This window comes from Eumetopias jubatus, unplaced genomic scaffold (genome assembly GCF_037043125.1).
Source record: "Eumetopias jubatus isolate StellerSeaLion01/CBP00866 unplaced genomic scaffold, mEumJub1_p1.0 scaffold_8, whole genome shotgun sequence".
NCBI classification, from domain to species: Eukaryota; Metazoa; Chordata; class Mammalia; order Carnivora; family Otariidae; genus Eumetopias; species Eumetopias jubatus.
In genome coordinates this window covers 20,793,287-20,812,825 of record NW_028274814.1, presented here as the reverse complement: position 1 = coordinate 20,812,825, position 19,539 = coordinate 20,793,287, and the positions used below count along the sequence as shown (strand labels likewise).

The following is a 19,539-nucleotide window of genomic DNA, read 5'->3' as shown; positions in this document are numbered from 1 at the left end:
CTCTTTTGAAAATAATATTGCTGGTGTTCCTTCTGTGATATTGACCATATGCTCCTGAACAAGCTGGCTTTGTGTTAATGAACTGTAAACACCCAAGGGAAGGACAGGAAGTCCGCTCCTTGGGTGAATTTAAGGAGGAAGTATTTGTAGTAAGAGAGTGACCACAGGGAATATGAAAACTGTAGCTGTGTACTAGAGTTGGAAGAATTCTTGGCAATTTATTTAGCTATTCTGCAATTCAACATGAACTCCATTTTTACCTTGGTCAAGTTGTTCTTTTATTTAGGAAAATAAACAGTAAGTAAACTGGCACCATAATGTGCCCGTGTCACTCAAGACACAAGGCTGCTATAATTCTTATTTTCAGGTAAAGGCTCAGACTCATGTCTAAGTGCCATGTGCCGTATTTTAACTTGAGTTCTCTCATCACAGAGGCACTCAGTCAAAAAGGCAGAATAAGAGGCAGTGACAAATTTTATAAACGATCACCCTCCATGTTGGTTGGAAGAGTATGAGAGATCACCAAGGCAAGAGGAGTGTGAAGGATGGGCTCACCGTTTCAGCTGTACTAGTTTACTGTACTGGGGAAGGCTTTTTAGCAAATCATGAGCAATATGATATGAACAGGATTGGTGAAACATGTTCCGTGTTAAATCTCAGCCCTACCATTAGTTTTCTGAGTAAATTCAGGATTTTATTTATCTCTCTACTTGACTTTTATCTTTAGCATAATAGTAATGGCCTCATACTGAACCAGGGAACACAACACTCTGAGTGGGACATGACCCAAAATATGCCTCTGTTGGCTGTTGGCTGTTGCCTATACCTGGGAAACTCCCGCTCGCCCTCTCCAACAGCCATTTGCTAAGAGAGCTCTTTGGTCCTGTCTCAAAGCTCCTCTCCCCACCCAGGCAGGCCATGTCACTCCCTACTTGCTTGCCTTATTATATTTTTTCTTTGTAGCACTTTTTGCTATATGACGTTATATTATGAACTTTTCTTTTAAAAAAATTCTTTTCATTGATATATAATTGACATATAACATATTATTAGTCCAAGGTATATAACATCATGATTTGCTATATGTATATACTACAAAATGATCCCTACAGTAAGTCTAGTTAACACCCATCACTACAGATCATTATAAATTTTTTCTTTTCTTTTTTTTTTTTGGTTGAAGATTTTATTTATTTATTTGACAGAGACAGACACAGCAAGAGAGGGAACATAAGCAGGGAGAATGGGAGAGGGAGAAGCAGGCTTCCCACTGAGCAGGGAGCCTGATGCGGGACTCAATCCCAGGACCCTGGGATCATGACCCAAAGGCAGACACTTAACGACTGAGCCACCCAGGTGCCCCATAAATTTTTTTCTTATGATGAGAACTTTTAAGATCTACTCTCTTAGCAACTTTCAAATATACAATACGGTATTCCTAACTATAGTCACCCTCCTGGTCTTTACAGCCCCTGGACGTTTTTATCTTATAACTGGACGTTTGTACCCTTTGGCCACCTTCACCACTTTCACCCATCTTCCCACCCCCCCACTTCTGGCAACCACCAATCTGTTCTTTGTATCTATGAGTTTGGCGGGGGGGTGGTGGTTTTGCTTTTGTTAGGTTCTGCATATAAGTGGTATTTTTCTTTGGTATTTGTCTTTCTCTGTCTGACTTATTTCACTTAGTATAATGCCTTCAAGTTCCATCCATGTTGTCCCAAATGGCAGGATTTCCTTCTTTTTATGGCTAACCAACATGCCATTGTACATATATATAACATCTTCATTATCCATTCATCCATTGACAGATGCTTAGATTGTTTCCATGTCTTGCCTACTGTGTGCAATGTTGCTATGAACGGGGTGGGCGCAGATATCTCTTTGAGATACTGATTTCATTTCCTTTGGATATATACCCAGATGTAGAATGACTGGATCTGAACACTTACATGTTTGTTGTCTGTCTCCCCCACTAGAATGTAAGTTTCTTAAAGATTGGGTTTTATTTTCTCTTGTTCTGTGCTTTATTCCCCAAACATAGAATAATTAGTGTTCAATGTGTTGAATAGATACATAATCGAGTGTCATTATCAACAAGGAACCCTCTGTTTTAAAGCCATTTAAAATAAAACCTTAATTTCACAGATTATTCATTCAGCTGACATTTGTCATGATGTGAGGAAGTGGCTAATTAATTTCAATATTTTTAAACAAAAGTCATGATCTTCTCTTTGCCAAAATCCTCCCCCAAAACCATCTGAGTTAGCTGTTTCACTTTGATCTTCAGATTAAATCTCAGTGGCTTCTTTATTAACCCTCTGATATCACTGATCCATTCTTTATCTTCATTGTTTTATTTCTTTTTTTAATTTTTTTATTATGTTAATCACCACACATCATTAGTTTTTGATGTAGTGTTCCATGATTCATTGTTTGTGCATAACACCCAGTGCTCCACGCAGAACGTGCCCTCTTTAATACCCATCACCAGGCCAACCCATCCCCCCACCCCCCTCCCCTCTAGAACCCTCCGTTTGTTTTTTTCAGTTTTTCAGAGTCCATTGTCTCTCATGGTTTGTCTTCCCCTCCGATTTCCCCCCCTTCATTCCATTGTTTTATTTCTGATATGTGTTTATTACCTTGCCAAAATTAATCTTTTTTTTTTAAAGATTTTATTTATTTATTTATTTGACAGAGAGAGACACAGTGAGAGAGGGAACACAAGCAGGGGGAGTGGGAGAGGGAGAAGCAGGCTTCCCACTGAGCAGGGAGCCCGATGAGGGGCTCGATCCCAGGACCCTGGGATCATGACCTGAGGTGAAGGCAGACGCTTAACGACTGAGCCACCCAGGCACCCTGCCAAAATTAATCTTGAATCTAAAAAAAATTCACACAAAAATGGTGAAATTTTACTTAACAGTTTTGGAAATCTAATTCGGAATTGGGTTGTTAAAAAATCAATTTCCTGAAACCAGTTACCAGAATGTTCTTTCTAATGACATTTCTTTCCTCAGTGCAGTTTTGCAAACTATCAGGAATATGAATGAAAATCCACTGGTTTCTTTCTGGCAAATCTCAATGACCGACACGACAGGTAGAAAACTGGAAGAATTCACAGAAAGACTGAGTAGATCTACCAATTGGAAATGAATGCTGTCCCGGGGCACCTAGATGGCTCAGTCGGTTAGGCAGCTGCCTTTGGCTCAGGTCATGATCCCAGGGTCCTGGGATCGAGCCCCGCATTGGGCTCCCTGCTCAGCGGGAAGCCTGCTTCTCCCTCTCCCACTCCCCCTGCTTGTGTTCCCTCTCTCGTTGTGTCTCTCTCTGTCAAATAAATAAAATCTTTAAAAAAAAAAAAAGGAAATGCTGTCCCAAGTCTGGGAGTGTTCCACCCAGAAGTGATTAAACAGCTGTGCCCCAAAGATGGCACTTGCAGGCTTGCTTTCGAGGATGCTTCGCTGGAAGCCCCCTAGAATGGCCAGATGAGACTTACACTCTAAGTATACAGAGTCTTTTTTAAAAAATGGAGATTAAACACCTAAAGGAGAGAAGTGTGCCATGCAGATAACTGGAGCACACGACTGCCAAAGAAAGCAACAGTTGTCAAGAACACAGGCTGCAAGGCGCCTGGGGGGCTCAGTTGGTTAAGCATCCAACTCTTGATTTCAGCTCAGGTCGTGATCTCAAGGCTGTGAGATCAAGCCCCATGTCGGGCTCTGTGCTGGGTGTGGAGCCTGCTTAAGATTCTCTCTCCCCCTCTCCCTCCGCCCCTCCCTCCCACTCATGCTCTCTGTCTCTAAAAAACAAAGCAAAACACCAAACACAGGTTGGACAGAAAGCTGATGTCAGAGTGTCCCCAGTTCCAAGCACAGTAGCTAGTTAAGACCACTCCTGCCATTAAAAAGTGAAGTGCGTGGTCAGCATTCTTCAGATCACAGCCTGAGTTTTGGAGAACAACTGAGAGTTTAAGGCCTAAAGTAAGGAACCAGGCAATTCTCCTGCAAAATATCTAAAAGAAATTTTATACAACATGGAAGAGGATCAACAGAATTCTGTGTCTTCCCCGCCATGTCACAGAAAGGCGTCCCGAAAGGCTGTCCGTAACCTTCACCCCCGTCTCTTTGTCCTTACTAACGGTGTTCTGACATTGCCTGCACCATCTACCACAGAAAGGCTCTTGAGCTAAATTACAGTTTCAAGGAATAAAATCACTTACTGTTCCGACAGGGAGAGTACTCTGCGTATGCACTGAAATTCTGGATTGCTACATAGCAAGTGCCAACTGGGTCCTTTTCTGGTGTTGGTTTGAGAGTTCTCCAGTGATACAGAGAGGCGCAGGCCTGTGATACAACAAAGACAATCAATATTTTCTTGACATAGTTTCCACATACCATGATAGGATATAGCTTGTTGACTAAGGTACCTAAATTCATGATAAACTATGTTAAAGTAGGGGGTGAATTAATTGGCTGCCAGCATGCTGGTAAGTACCTCAGTAGTCAGAGTTAATGAAACATCCAAAGCCATTTTTTTTTTAACATTAATGTACCACAGAATCAGAACAAATTAAACATATAGAAAGGAATGAGATTTTCCCCTACAGGATTTTAAGTTAAATAAGTGTCAAAAGTGATTGTTTCCTAATTGAGGGTTGCTGGAGTGGTGGGGGGTGGGAGGGATGGGGGGGCTGGGTGATAGACATTGGGGAGGGTATGTGCTATGGTGAGCGCTGTGAATTGTGCAAGACTGACGAATCACAGACCTGTACCCCTGAAACAATTAATACATTATATGTTAAAAAAAAAAAGAAGATAGCAGGAAGGGAAAAATGAAGGGGGGCGGAAATCGGAGGGGGAGACGAACCATGAGAGACGATGGACTCTGAGAAACAAACTGAGGGTTCTAGAGGGGCGGGGGGTGGGGGGATGGGCTAGGCTGGTGATGGGTATTAAAGAGGGCACGTTCTGCACGGAGCACTGGGTGTCATATGCAAACAATGAATCATGGACCACTACATCAAAAACTAATGATGTAATGTATGGTGGTTAACATAACATGAAAACAAAGTGATTGTTTCCTAACGGCAAAGAACTCACACCTTCTTTTCTTTTTTAAAAATATAGGACTTACCTAGAATCAAATGATCATTGAAGCAGTGAATAAATCAGTGTGATGTCTTAAAATGAAGACTAGTTACTTTCTTTGTCTAGTTGTTACATTAAGAAATTATTTTCAAATCAAAGGATGCAGACAAATTTGTAAACCTCTGTTTTGTGGATTTCCCTGGTTTGTCACTGACGGTATATCTTACAACTTTTTAAACAATGACTTTCATTTGGACACCCTTGCCACAGTGTTCTTGACTTTGTTTTTCATTTAATGGTTTTTATTGGCAACAAAACAAAAATTAATTTAAACAACAGTAAGAAACATGATTCTTGCATAAAATACTCTTCTTTTCTCCAGAAGCTTGGATTCTAACAAAAGCATGGTATTTCCAAGGGTATCAAATATGAAAGAGAATATATGAAATCCTCTTTAAGTAAAATAAACAATATTAATTTTGTTACAAAGGAGAGAGGCAATGAAATAAATGTCTAGAAGACATAGGCATCTTTTTGACTTGTTTTGCTAGCTAGAATCCTCCATAAGTGTGTTTTACCTGATTATTCAAGTGCTCATTATTCTCAGGACACATAATTGCAGATTCCTCGAATACGGAACCACTAGCCTACCTCCTAGTTTGATGGTATCACTCTTTTTTTTTTTTTTTTAAAGATTTATTTATTTATTTTGAGAGCGTGAGAATGAGAGAGAGCACGTGAGAGGGGGGAGGGCCAGAGGGAGAAGCAGGTTCCCTGCTGAGCGGGGAGCCCGATGCGGGACTCGATCCCGGGACTCCAGGATCATGACCTGAGCCGAAGGCAGTCGCTTAACCGACTGAGCCACCCAGGCGCCCCTGATGGTATCACTCTTAAAACAATGCCAGAAAAACGAAGGCAGACACTGTTTTTAAAGTCCTTTCATGATTCCAAATGTGTCCTTGATAATCAGTCCCCTGCATAACTACTTTTAGTAAAAATAACTTATAGTCTCAAGTAAGAAGAGTGTTTCCACTACTTGAGTTTTTTGGTATTGTGAGGTCTTGGCCAATACCTAAAAACTGCGAATCTCATCCACGTTCCCTATCTTAGGGCCCTTTTGGTAAACTGACAAGTTATATGGTTAATATGTTTAACATAAAGTTCCCCACAGTGAAAAGCAGGAGTCTGGGCAGTGCAGACATTCACCTGTGCCGCCAGTAGTCTGCCAAATGACCTCACCTGCTGGATCCCCACGGCACACTTAAATGCCAGGAAACTTTTCCCCAGTACTTGCCTGCTGTCAGCTCTAGAAAGTTACCCTTTTTATATCTGCTCAGTTTCACACTGATGTGAAACATACTGATGAGATGAATTTGGCCTGTGACCCAAACTTAAAACATACACATATGACACCTGGATATTCAAAAGAATACTTCAGCATTTTGAAGTTCTGATAATTATCACATAGGGTAGAATTTATTTCCTTACCCTGCTAAGTTTCAGTGCTCAAAGGAAAAAATTAACTTGAAATATACTTAATATTATCTTATTTCCTTTCACATAATTTTGAAAATGCAAGCATGCCCCCAAATTAACCATTTTTATTATGAATATGGCATATGATTTCATTTTCAGTGACCCTGAAGGCTTCTACAAGTGTTGAATAACTTGTACAATTTGTCTGTAAATTACAGATAAATTTTCAAGACTTAAAAATATCAATATAGTACCCAAAAGATTTTTTTTTACCCCAAATAGTTATTAGATGGAAGTAGCTAGCTTTCCAAAGAAATTCACATATCATACACCACTAAAGGATAAAAAGGTTTTTACCAGTTCTGGAATGTGAAAACCATATTAGTGCAAGTACAATCCTATAGAGACCATACTGTAAATTCTGGATTTGTAACTGGAGAGGGCTATCTGTATTTTATACATTACCTGTTTATGTCAAAATCTCCTTGGGGGGTTAACCACAGACCAAATAAAGCAAGGCATTTCCTTTAGATACTTATTCTTATTAAATCATAATTCAGGCAGCTTTAAACAAATCCTAAAAGCAAAGTTATTGCTTTGTTGTTGTAAGGAAATCAAAGCCAATGGTTTAAAAAATTCTCCCAACAAAAAAAATTTCCAGATCAGCCTAATACAGTCATTTATTTCTCAATAACTTAGACATATATCATTACTTGAAACAATAAGATAATAGAATTATAAAGTCATAGCATTTTAAAGCTGAATGACATCTACTTGGGAGTGAGATTTTTTTTGCTTTAAAAAGTATTAATGTATTCAGAGAACCACGTAGTTAGTGGTTATATTTTTAAAGAAAAATTTCCTTTAGCTTTAAAAATGATCAATGATGCCACAGTAGATAAACTTTTAAAGAATCCAAATGGCAGTCCTATTTCTCTGGTCAGTGTGTAATCAGCCCTTTAAATCAATCTTGAGCAATAAAATATTTACCTCCTTAATATTTAGCTTTTATTTTTCTATCTTCCTTAGTTGTTTTTGAAATATTCAAAAATATCTCACTGATGTGGAAAACAAGCTTTATCTCCTTTGAACACTAGAATAAATTCTTTAATTTTAAGCACCAAGTTTATTTTTAGAATGCTGATAAATTTGTCATTAAAATTCTGGCATGTCCTTACATGAAAGTATTTTTATAAATATGAGCTTTAAAACGTTTCAGAATACATATTATTCCAAAGCATCCCCATGATTCATACTCACCACAACTTCCCCTTTGTGAGCTTTCACTGTTGCTCCAAACCACTGATTGGATTTAAATTCTATAGGTTCCTTGGTTCCGTTAACTCTGATCTTTCTGTTGTCTGACAAGGAGGACATGGAATTGTTAATAATTTGTAAAATGTGGCAGCCAGATATAATGCGTAAAAATGAACGTGTCCGTTAAAAATACTTGAAAAACAATTTTCATACATGGAGGGGGAGGTTCTAATCAAGATTTTTCATTTAGAAAAATGCCAAACGAAAATGCATATTTGAACATGACATTTCATAACTTACAAGAAGCAATTTTTTTACAACTTGTTTTCAGAGAGAACTGTATTATAAACTTGATGTGGACTCTGCTAGTCTTGAATCTACACGTTTGTCATTGATTTATAAAAGTTCGAAGACCAGATACTTATAACTGCCCTAAGGAATTCCAAATCTTTTCCAATAGGGAAACACACAGGAATCTCCCTGATCAGAGAAGCACGAGTTTCTTGGCATGAGTTAGCAGGAATGATTGTGAAGGACTCCAAGGTCTTGGCTTTTAACTGAGTAACATGTTTCTATGCAGCCACAGAAAATAACACCTCAACACAGTTTTATATACACTTTGCAGATGTCAGAATGAGGGGGGCCATCTGGGTAGAAACTCAACCCAATTATAGCACACTTCAGGTCTTAATAAAAAGCAGATATCTTTTCTTTCACTCTTGATTCCCAGTCAACGTATTTCCCACATGGTTCTAACCGCATGGTTCTAACTGGAGCTTTGTCAGTAATAGCTAATGAATTTCAAAAGACATTTGTACCAAGGCATTTTATTTGTATGTGTTTCCTTTGGTATGCATTTCATTTTTCTTCCTTGACTCTATAATAAATGCATTACAAAATGAACTTTTAACTCCTATTAAGTGAGGCCAAAATATACATGTAATTAACATTAAATTGAGTTTACATATGATTACAGACTTTTACAAATTATATATACTCAATCTTAATCTAAAATTTACATTTTACATGTTAGTAGAAAATCATGAATTTCCTTCTTAAAAACCTTATGCTTTTGTTGTTTCCGAGCTTTTTTTTTTTTAAAACAAGTTCTGTAAATCCTTACCAGAAATGCACACAACTAGCAAAGAACTAGAGCATCTTACAGATTATAGCATACACTTGAAAATATAAACATTTCTATTTATATGTAGGCACTTTGGAAGATTGTAGAGCTCAGAGACAAAGAATCTTATCACCATTAATTGAGTGACTGGGGACAATTCTTTTAATCTTTGGAGTTTTGATTTCTTCTATAAAATAAGGCTAAGATTACCTTCCCCCTTTCCTCTTTCACAGGTGATCAAAGTCATAAAGATCACATGAGATAAATGAAACTGAAAGTGCTTTCTTTATAAGCTGAGAAGCTGTACACTACAGAAATCATGTAGCCATACCGCTGAAAGTCCAAACCCTTTACAAAGATCTCTTACTTAGAAACCTGGAAACTCAACCTAAGTCCAAGAATTGGAAAGGACCACACAGACACACACACACACACAGACACACACATACACACACACACACACACAGGTTATTTATTATTGGTGATTTTTGGTACTCAGCAATGAAATTAGTAACACCTCTCAAGATTGTCAATGTGGCTTTGATTGATTACAGGAAGAAAGTACAACACAGTGGCTTTGAAATTTCCCATCTGCTAAAAAGCCATGAAAAGACCAGCACCTCCAAAATTTCAAATATCCTTAAAGAAGATCCCTCCCACGTTCCTGGGAGGAAGGAAATGGATTCTGGGGAAAAAGCAGAAGCCACTTTCAAATTGACCTTGTTTTGCTAGAGAAAATGATGTGACTTGGCCTTTGTGACTCCTGAGACATCTTTTCTGCTGTTCTGAGGTTGAACTGTGTAGTAACTGGATTAAAAGCGTAAATAAATGAAAATCCAGGTGAAACTTTTTTCAAGGGAAGGATCAACATATTTAATATATAAAAAATTCCCGAATCAAGGAAAGACTAACATTGTACAGGAGAAAGTTCTAAGGACTTGAATAAGCATTGCGGAGTGAAGAAGAAATTAAATAGCCTGTAAATTCATGGACAGGTCCTGAGCCTCAAGTTAAAACAATAATGGCTTAACACTTGTCACCTACCAGTTTGGCAAAAAATATTAATATTCACTCTTTGCAAGATGATAACTCAACATAGTATTTTGGAAGGGCCATTTGGCAACATATGTCAAAGTTTTAAATGTAAATTTTTTAAAGGTTTATTTATTTTAGAAAGGGAGAGAGAGAGAAAGAGCATGAGTGGGAGGGGCAGAGGAAGAGGGAGAGAGAATCTCAAGCTGACTCCAGGCTGACCACAGAGCTCCACATGGGGCTCGATCTCATGACCTTCAGAGCAGGACCTGAGCTGAAACCAAGAGTCAGATGCTTAGCCGACTACACCACCAAGGTGCCCCTAAATGTACATTTATTTATTTTTTAATTTATTTTTAAATTTAATTTAATTTTATTATGTTATGTTAGTCACCATACAATACATCATTAGTTTTTGATGTAGTGATCCACGATCCATTGTTTTTGTATAACACCCAGAGCTCCATGCTGCACGTGCCCTCCTTAATACCCATCACTGGGCTAACCCATCCCCCCACCCCTCTCCCCTCTAAAACCCTCCGTTTGTTTCTTGGAGTCCATAGTCTCTCATGGTTTGTCTCCCCCTCAGATTCCCCCCCTTCATTTTTCCCTTCCTTCCCCTAAAGTCCTCCCTGTTATTCCTTATGTTCCACAAATGAGTGAAACCATATGATAATTGACTTTCTCTGCTTGACTTATTTCACTCAGCATCATCTCCTCCAGTCCCATCCAGGTTGATGAAAAGTTGGGTATTCATCCTTTCTGATGGCTGAGTAATATTCCATTGTATATACGGACCACATCTTCTTTACCCATTCGTCTGTTGAAGGGCATCTCGGCTCTTTCCACAGTTTGGCTATTGTGGACATTGCTGCTATGAACATTGGGGTGCATATGGCCCTTCTTTTCACCACATCTGTGTCTTTGGGGTAAATACCCTGTAGTGCAATTGCTGGGTCATAGGGTAACTCTATTTTTAATTTTCTGAGGAACTTCCACACTGTTTTCCAAAGTGGCTGAACCAACTTGCATTCCCACCAACAGTGTAAGAGGGTTCCCCTTTCTCCACAACCTCTCTCCAACATTTGTTGTTTCTTGCCTTGTCAAATTTTGCCATTCTAACTTGTGTAAGGTGGTATCTCAATGTGGTTTTGATTTGAATTTCCCTGATGGCTAAAGATGATGAACATTTTTTCATGTTCTGTTAGTCGTTTGTATGTCTTCTTTGGAGAAGTGTCTGTTCATGTCTTCTGCTCATTCTTTGACTTGATTATTTGTTTTTTAGGTGTTGAGTTTGAGAAGTTCTTTATAGATCTTGGAAATCAGTGCTTTGTCTATAGTGTCATTTGCAAATATCTTCTCCCATTCTGTGGGTTACCTCTTTGTTTTGTTGATAGTTTCTTTTGCTGTGCAGAAGCTTTTTATCTTGATGAAGTCCCAAAAGTTCAGTTTTGCTTTTGTTTCATTAGCCTTTGGAGATGTATCTTGAAAGAAGTTGCTGTGGGTGATGTCAAAGAGGTTACTGCCTATATTCTCCTCTAGGATTTTGATGGATTCCTGTCTCACACTGAGGTCTTTCATCCATTTTGAGTTTATTTTTGTGTATGGTGTTAGAGAATGGTCGAGTTTCAGTCTTCTGTATATAGCTGTCCAATTTTCCCAGCACCAGTTATTGAAGAGACTGTCTTTTCCATTGCATATTTTTTCCTGCTTTGTCAAAGATCATTTGACCATAGAGTTGAGGGTCCATATCTGGGCTCTCTATTCTGTTCCATTGGTCTATATGTCTGTTTTTGTGCCAGTATCATGCTGTCTTGGTGATCACTGCTTTGTAATATAGCTTGAAATCAGGCAATGTGATACCGCAGCTTTGTTTTTCAACATTTCCTTGGTGATTCGGGGTCTTTTCGGATTCCATACAAATTTTAGGATTGTTTGTTCCAGCACTTTGAAAAATGTCATTGGCGTTTTGATCGGGATGGCATTGAAGGTATAGATTGTTCTGGGTAGCGTAGACATTTTAACAATGTTTATTCCTCCAATCCATGAGCATAGAATGTTTTTCCATCTTTTTGTGTCTTCTTCAATTTCTTTCATGAGTGTTCTATAGTTCCTAGAGTATAGATCCTTTACCTCTTTGGTTAGGTTTATTCTGAGGTATCTTATGGTTTTTGGTGCTATTGTAAATGGAATCGTTTCTCTAATTTCTTTTTCTACAGTTGCATTGTTAGTGTATAAGAAAGCAACTGATTTCTGTGCATTGATTTTGTATCCTGTCACATTACTGAATTGCTGTATGAGTTCTAGTAATTTGGGGGTGGAGTTTTTTGGGTTTTCCACATAAAGTATCATGTCATCTGCGAAGAGAGAGAGAGTTTGACTTCTTCTTTGCCAATTTGAATATCTTTTATTTCTTTTTGTTGTCTGATGCTGATGCTAGGACTTCCAGTGCTATGTTGAACAATAGTGGTGAGAGTGGGCATCCTTGTTGTGTTCCTGATCTTAAGGGAAAGGCTCTCATCTTTTCCCCATTGAAAATGATATTCACTGTGGGTTTTTCATAGATGGATTTTATGAACTTGAGGAATGTTCCCTCTATCCCTATACTCTGAAGAGTTTTAATTGGGAAAGGATGCTGTATTTTGTCATATGCTTTTTCTGCATCAATTGAGAAGACCATATGGTTCTTCTCTCTCCTCTTATTAATGTATTCTATCACAAAGATTGGTGAATGTTGAACCACCCTTGCATCCCAGGGATAAATCCCACTTGGTTGTGGTGGATTATCCTTTTAATGTATTGTTGGGTCCTATTAGCTAGGATTTTGTTGAGAATATTGGAATCCATATTCATCAGGGATATCCATCTGAAATTCTCCTTTTTGATGGGGTCTTTGCCTGGTTTAGGGATTAAGGTAATGCTGGCCTCATAGAATGAGTCTGGAAACTTTCCTTCTGTTTCTATTTTTTGAAACAGCTTCAGGAGAATAGGTATTATTTCTTCTTTGAATGTTTGGTAGAATTCCCCAGGGAATCCATCAGGCCCTGGACTCTTGTTTTTTGGGAGGTTTTTGATCACTGCTTCGATCTCATTACTGGTTATTGGCCTATTCAGGTTGTCAATTTCTTCCTGTTTCAGTCTTGGCAGTTTATAGGTTTCCAGGAAGGCATCCATTTCATCCAGGTTGCTCAGCTTATTGGCATATAGTTGTTGATAATAATTTCTAATAATTGTTTCTATTTCCTTGGTGTTAGCCATGATCTCTCCCCTTTCATTCATAATTTTATTAATTTGGGTCCTTTCTCTTTTCTTTTGGGTAAGTCTGGCCAGTGGTTTATCGATCTTATTAATTCTTTCAAAGAACCAGCTTCTAGTTTCGTTGATCTGATCTACTGAGTTTCTGGTTTTTAATTCATTGATCTTTGCTCTAATCTTAATTACTTCTCTTCTAATGTGTGGCTTAGGCATCGTTTGTTGCCTTTTCTCTAGTTCTTTAAGGTGTAGAGTTAGATGGTGAATTCAGGATTTTTCTATTTTTTTGAGTGAGGCTTGGATGGCTATGTATTTCCTCCTTAGGACCACCTTTACAGTATCCCATAGGTTTTGGACCGATGTGTTTTTGTTCTCATTGGTTTCCATGAATTGTTTAAGTTCTTCGATTTCCTAGTTGATCCAAACATTCTTGAGTAGAGTGGTCTTTAGCTTCCAAGTGTTTGAATTTCTTCCAAATTTTTTCTTGTGATTGAGTTTGTTTTAAAGCATTATGGTCTGAGAATATGCAGGGAATAATCTCAATCTGTTGGTATCGGTTGAGACACGATTTGTGACCCAGTATGTGGTCTATTCTGGAGAAAGTTCTGTGTGCACTCGAGAAGAATGAGTATTCTGTTGTTTTAGGGTGGAATGTTCTGTATGTATCTATGAGGCCCATCTGGTCCAGTGTGTCATTCAAAGCTCTTGTTTCTTTGTTGATTTTCTGCTTAGATGATCTGTCTATTGCTGAGAGTGGAGTACTGAGGTCTCCTACAATTAACGTATTATCAATATGACTCTTTATTTTGGTTAACAGTTGGCTTATGTAGATGACTGTTCCCATGTTGGGGGCATAGATATTTACAACTGTTAGATCTTCTGGTTGGATAGACCCTTTAAGAATGACATAGTGTCCTTCTGTGCCTCTAACTACAGTCTTTAGCTTAAAATCTAATTTGTCTGATATAAGAATTGCCACCCCTTCTTTCAAGGTCTGATGGCATGGAAGATGGATCTCCATCCCTTCACTTTCAGTCTGGATGTATCTTTAGGCTCAAAGTGAGTCTCTTGTAGACAACATATGGATGGGTCCTGACTTTTTATCCAATCTGCAACCCTGTGCTGTTCTATGGGAGCATTTAGGCCATTCATGTTGAGAGTGATTATTGAAAGACGATTTTGTTGTCATCATGTTGCCTGTGAAGTCCTTGTTTCTATAGATTGTAAGTTTCTGTTCTATATCACTCATGGGGTCTTTGTCCTTTTATAGAACCCCCCTTAATATTTCTTTCAGGCCCGGCTTAGTGGTCACATATGGTCACACTTTCAGTTTCTGCCAGTCTTGGAAGCTCTACATCTCTCCATCCATTCTAAATGACAGCCTTGCCGGATAAGGTATTCTTGGCTGCATGTTCTTCTCGTTTAGTACCCTGAATATGTCTTGCCAGCCCTTTCTGGCTGGCCAGGTCTCTGTGGATAGGCCTGACGTTATTCTGATGTTCCTTCCTCTGTAAGTAAGGAACCTGTTCCCCCTAACTGCCCTTAAGATGTTTTCCTTGGTTCTAAGATTTGCGAGTTTTACTATTACATGCTGGTGCCTTGGCCTATTTTCCTTGATCTTGGGAGGGTCCTCTCTGCCTCTAGGACATGAATGTTTGTTTCATTCCCCAGATTAGGGAAGTTCTCAACTGCGACTTGCTCAAATATATCTTCTAGTCCTCTCTCTCTCTCCACCCCCTCAGGGATCCCAATAATTCTGACATTGGAATGTTTCATGGTGTCACTTATTTCTCTGATTCTATTTTCATGGATTCTGAGTTGTTTCTCCCTGGCCTCCTCTTTACCTTTCTTTTCTGTCAACTGGTCTTCTAGATCACTAATTCATTCTTCTGCCTCACTTACGCTAGCTGTTAGATAATCTAGATTAGATTTGATCTCACTGATAGCATTTTTAAGTTCTGCCAATTCAGCTTTCATTTCTGCCCTTAGAGACTCTATGTTGCCATTAATCGATTTCTCCATTCTAGCTATTATCCTCACAACTGCTACCCTGAATTCCATTTCTGACATCTAGGTTATATCTGTATCCATTTGTAAATCTGTGGCAGAAGTCAGTCTCTGAGTCTTTCCCGTTTGGGGGGGTTCCTCCTCCTAGTCATTCTGTTGAGGGGTGGTTGAAGGAGTGTACAGAGTCCAAATTATTGACCACAACCCAAGCAAGATGCATCTGTTTTCTAGGGACCTTAAGGTTGGCCTCTCGTTCTCCCAGCCTGTCTTCTGGGGGAGGGGCCTGCTGCGCTGTTACTCAGGCAACCCTGTTTGGGCAGAGTTGCCCTGCCCCCTGTGGCAGGGGATGGGCTCAGTGAAAACCGTTTTTGGGGGGCTTTTGTTCTCTGGCAGCTTTCCCTGGCAGCTTTCCGTGTCTCTTCTGAGAGTCAGAGCAGAAGAGACCGTTTCCAACCCTCTGTTTCAGAGCAGAGAGATCACAGTCTGTTCTTCAGTGAGCTCTCCAGGCCACAGTATCTGCATTTATGTCTATTCTGCTATAAACTGCAGCATCCTGGGTTGTGAGCCCCTTAGCAGTGCTCCCAGTCCTCGCCTCCAGGTCGGGGTGCATCTCTGCCCTTTGGGCTTCTAATACCTCCAGCCACCCCCAGTTCACAGGCACACCCCACCGCTCCGGTTTCAGCCTGGGGTGCTGCCCTAAAGTCCTTTCCCCGCCAAGTCCAGTCTGCGAGTCTGTGCCCAGTCCCCAGTGTGGGAGGCTATTGCTTACCGGTGGTGCAGTATCCCAACAGCTCGGCTCCCTCCCCCTGCCACTTATCCTCCGATATCTGCCCACGGAATCACAGCTCCCCACTTCACACCTCGAAACCAACCACCTGCGATATTCTGTTTGTAGAGATCCAGATCTATCTTCTTACATCTCAGGCTGATTTTGTGGGTGTTCAGAGTGGTCTGGTAGATATCCAGCTCAATTCAGGGCACCTACTCCTCTGCCATCTTTTCACATGCCCCCAAATGTACTTTTTTTTTTTAGCCAAGGAATTCAACTTTCAGGATTTGGTTCAATGGAAATAATTACACAAATGCTTTAAGATGTAATATGAAGATATTTGCCATCCTGGTTGTGATAGCAAAACTGGAGCTTAAATATTTATATCTAAGGGATTCAAACAGAAATTTCTGTTATCTATAAAATAGTTTACTATCCAACTGTTAAAATATACATGACAGACTTGTATGCACTGATTGAGGGTAATGTCTACAAAATATATTTTTCTTTGTTAGCTGTTCTAAGGCTTAAAGAAAGTAGAAAAAGGTACAAGGACTTAATATAACAAACACTTATATTCCTACCAGGCAGAATTGACAAGCTTCTTCACATTTACAAACATGACAGTATCCTCTGGTAATTATCCCTGGCTCCGTTCCCCTCCTTTCCTTATCCAGAGGTATCCACCACCATGAATTTGATGTGTATACTCCTGGCCATTTAAAACATAATGTCCATGAATAATATAGAACAGTAGTCTGAATTTTTTTTTCTTTAAAGGAAAGAAAAGACATACTTTCGGTTTTGCAATCTCTATGGTCTTTGTAGCAACTACTCCTCTCTGCTCTTGTCACAGAAACAGCCATAGACAGCATGTAAAAGAATGGGCTTGGCTGTGTTCCAATTAAATTTTGTGCATGGACCCAGAAATTTGAAATTTATATAATTTTCATGTGTCATTAAATGTTATCCTTTTACAAATTTTTTTCCCAACCATTACAAAATGTGAAAACTACTCTTAGCTTACAGGCCATACAAAAACAGGTGGTGGGTCAGATTTAGTTGTAGTTTGCCAACAATTTCTTATTCAGTATGCCTTTGTGCGTTCCTTTTAACTGGAAAAAAAATGGTACTACATTGTCTGTATGTAATAGTCTGTGCTGGTGTTTGACATTCGATTTTATCTTTGTGAGAGATATCTGCGTTTAGATAGATAGATGGAGAGATAGATAGATGGATAGACAGATTTAGCTTTCTTTTTTTAAAGATTTTATTTATTTATTTATTTTAAAGAGAGAAAGAGAGATTGAACACGTGCAAGCCGGGGGAGGAGCAAAGGGAGAGGGAGAGAGAGAATCCCAAGCAGACTCCCTGCTGAGCGTGGAGCCCAATATGGGGCTCGATTTCCCCACACCATGAACATGACCTGAAGCCAAAATCAAGAGTCAGATGCTTAACCGACTGAGCCACCCAGGCGCTCCTCGCTCATTCGTTTTAATTCTTGCTCAGCATTGTATCCTACTCCATTTCCATTTTAATTATCCATTCCACCTACATGTGAACATTTGTTTTTGTTTTTTTTCCCCCTGTTTTTCGACTACATCCTTATATCCATCGCCACCTACACATGTGGAAGAATGTCTGTCCGGCACCAGGGTAGAGATGACATTGCTGGGTCACACAGAGTCACCATATCTACTTCCCCAGCTGTGCCACACCAACTACAGTTACCATGCACACCAGCAGTGCACAAGAGGAGGGCCAGCAGCTCTTGTCTTGTAGGTTTGTAAGTTTCTGCCCAGCCAGGTGAAATGGTACCTCCCTTTGTTCTGTCTTCATTGGCATTTCCCTGATTATTAGCAAGGTGATCTTTTTCTATTTATGACCCACACACCTTTTTCTTCTGTGAATTTCCAGTTTCTATCCTCCTTTGTTCATTCTCTTGTTTGGTGATTCATTTTCTTGATTGGTAAGAATTCAACATATATTCTGGGTCTTGATTCTTTCCCCATATATATGTTGCAAATATCATTCCCTGATTTTTGCTTGTCTTTTAACTTTGTTTATGGGGTTGTTGTCCATCTGGAATTTCTTTTTTTTTTTAACATGGTGTGCCCAGATATCTTACTTATTTTCAATATGAAAGGCCAGTTGTCCCAACACCAGTTATTGAACTATCCATCTTTATTCTTGGGGAGTTGTAATTCTACCTCTGCAGTGATTAACTCCTGACATGATCTGGCCCCTGCCTGCCTTTCCAGCATCAACTCCTCCAAACTGCGCAGGCTCGTTAAGCTGCAGACACATTGATTTTCTGTCCCTTGGATGTGCTCAGCTTTTGTTGTCTTCTTATTGCATTTACTCTTCCCACTGTGACAGTTTTTCACATGGCTGAGCACTATCTGAGATGATCTTGTTTCTTGGTTTGCATGCTTACTGTCTGTCTCCTTCAGAATATGTGTAAATCTCATGGGCGGAGACATTAATTCTCTGCTTCATCTCTGTATTTCCCACTTTTAGGATGGTGCCTTGCACATAGTGTGCCCTTCATAAGTTTGTGGAATGAATGACCAAGCTTCCATATATTTATTCAGAAGTTTGTCCAGGATATTGGTTACTGTGATCTCACTTTCTTTTTTTTTTTAAGATTTTATTTATTTATTTGACAGAGGGAGGCAGCGAGAGAGGGAGCACAAGATAAGTGGGAAAGAGAGAAGCAAGCTTCCTGCTGAGCAGGGAGCCCGATGCAGGGCTCGATCCCAGGACCCTGGGATCCTGACCTGAGCTGAAGGCAAACACTTAACGACTGAACCACCCAGGCGCCCCATTATGATCTCACTTTCATTTCAAATATGATCTGGGGGCTGCCTGGCTGGCTCAGTGGGTAGAGCATGCGACTCTTGATCTTGGGGTTGTGAATTCAAGCCCCATGTTGAGTGTAGAGACTACTTAAAAAAATAAAATCTCAAAAAATAAAATAAAATATCTGAGGGAAAAAAACACCCTAAAGATAAAATCAAAAGATTTGTAGGCCAAACTGGAAAATTTAGATGGGTAGCTGCAATCAAATTGATTTGTCTTGTCCCACATTTCTGGGCTTTGAAGCCACCTCTCTTAAATCAGAAGCTTGGTCTCTGGGCAGTCTGGGTACAAATCCAAGTGGGTGGCAAGCCTACTAACTTTTGGTTCCTTTTTCATGGGAATATTCATTTCAGAGCAGGAATGAGGGAGTGTAGAATATGGTGCACATATGGGCTTCAAGCAGATTTTTCTAATCATTTAGCTTGGTCAAATGGGAGGAATTACAAGAAGTGAAGATAGATCACCACAGGGGAGAGAAGGGAAGATCCGAAACTGACACAGGTGCGGCAAAACATTCTGGTAGATGGGGGGATTTCTGAAAGCTATTTATAGAGAAGTCCTCGACCTCCTTCTGGAGCACAGTAAGCTTCCTTATACCTTCAGTCATCACTTTAAAGTGCAGGGCCTTAGGGATTTTCTTAAAGTTGTTGCAGGAGCTGTCCAGACATTTTTAA

General features: G+C 39.6%; 1 protein-coding gene across 2 annotated transcripts in view; it reads right to left on the bottom strand.

Annotated features, from left to right (window-relative positions):
* The window catches only part of ITGA8 (integrin subunit alpha 8), a 191,783-nt gene that overhangs the window by 155,260 nt on the left and 16,984 nt on the right, over positions 1 to 19,539 (bottom strand). For both annotated transcript variants that reach the window (XM_028114140.1, XM_028114141.1), the window contains exons 3-4: positions 7,824 to 7,924; positions 4,220 to 4,343 (exon numbers count right to left, since the gene is read on the bottom strand). In XM_028114140.1, the coding sequence (XP_027969941.1) occupies positions 4,220 to 4,343; positions 7,824 to 7,924 (225 nt within the window). The remainder of the gene's footprint in view (positions 1 to 4,219; positions 4,344 to 7,823; positions 7,925 to 19,539) is intronic.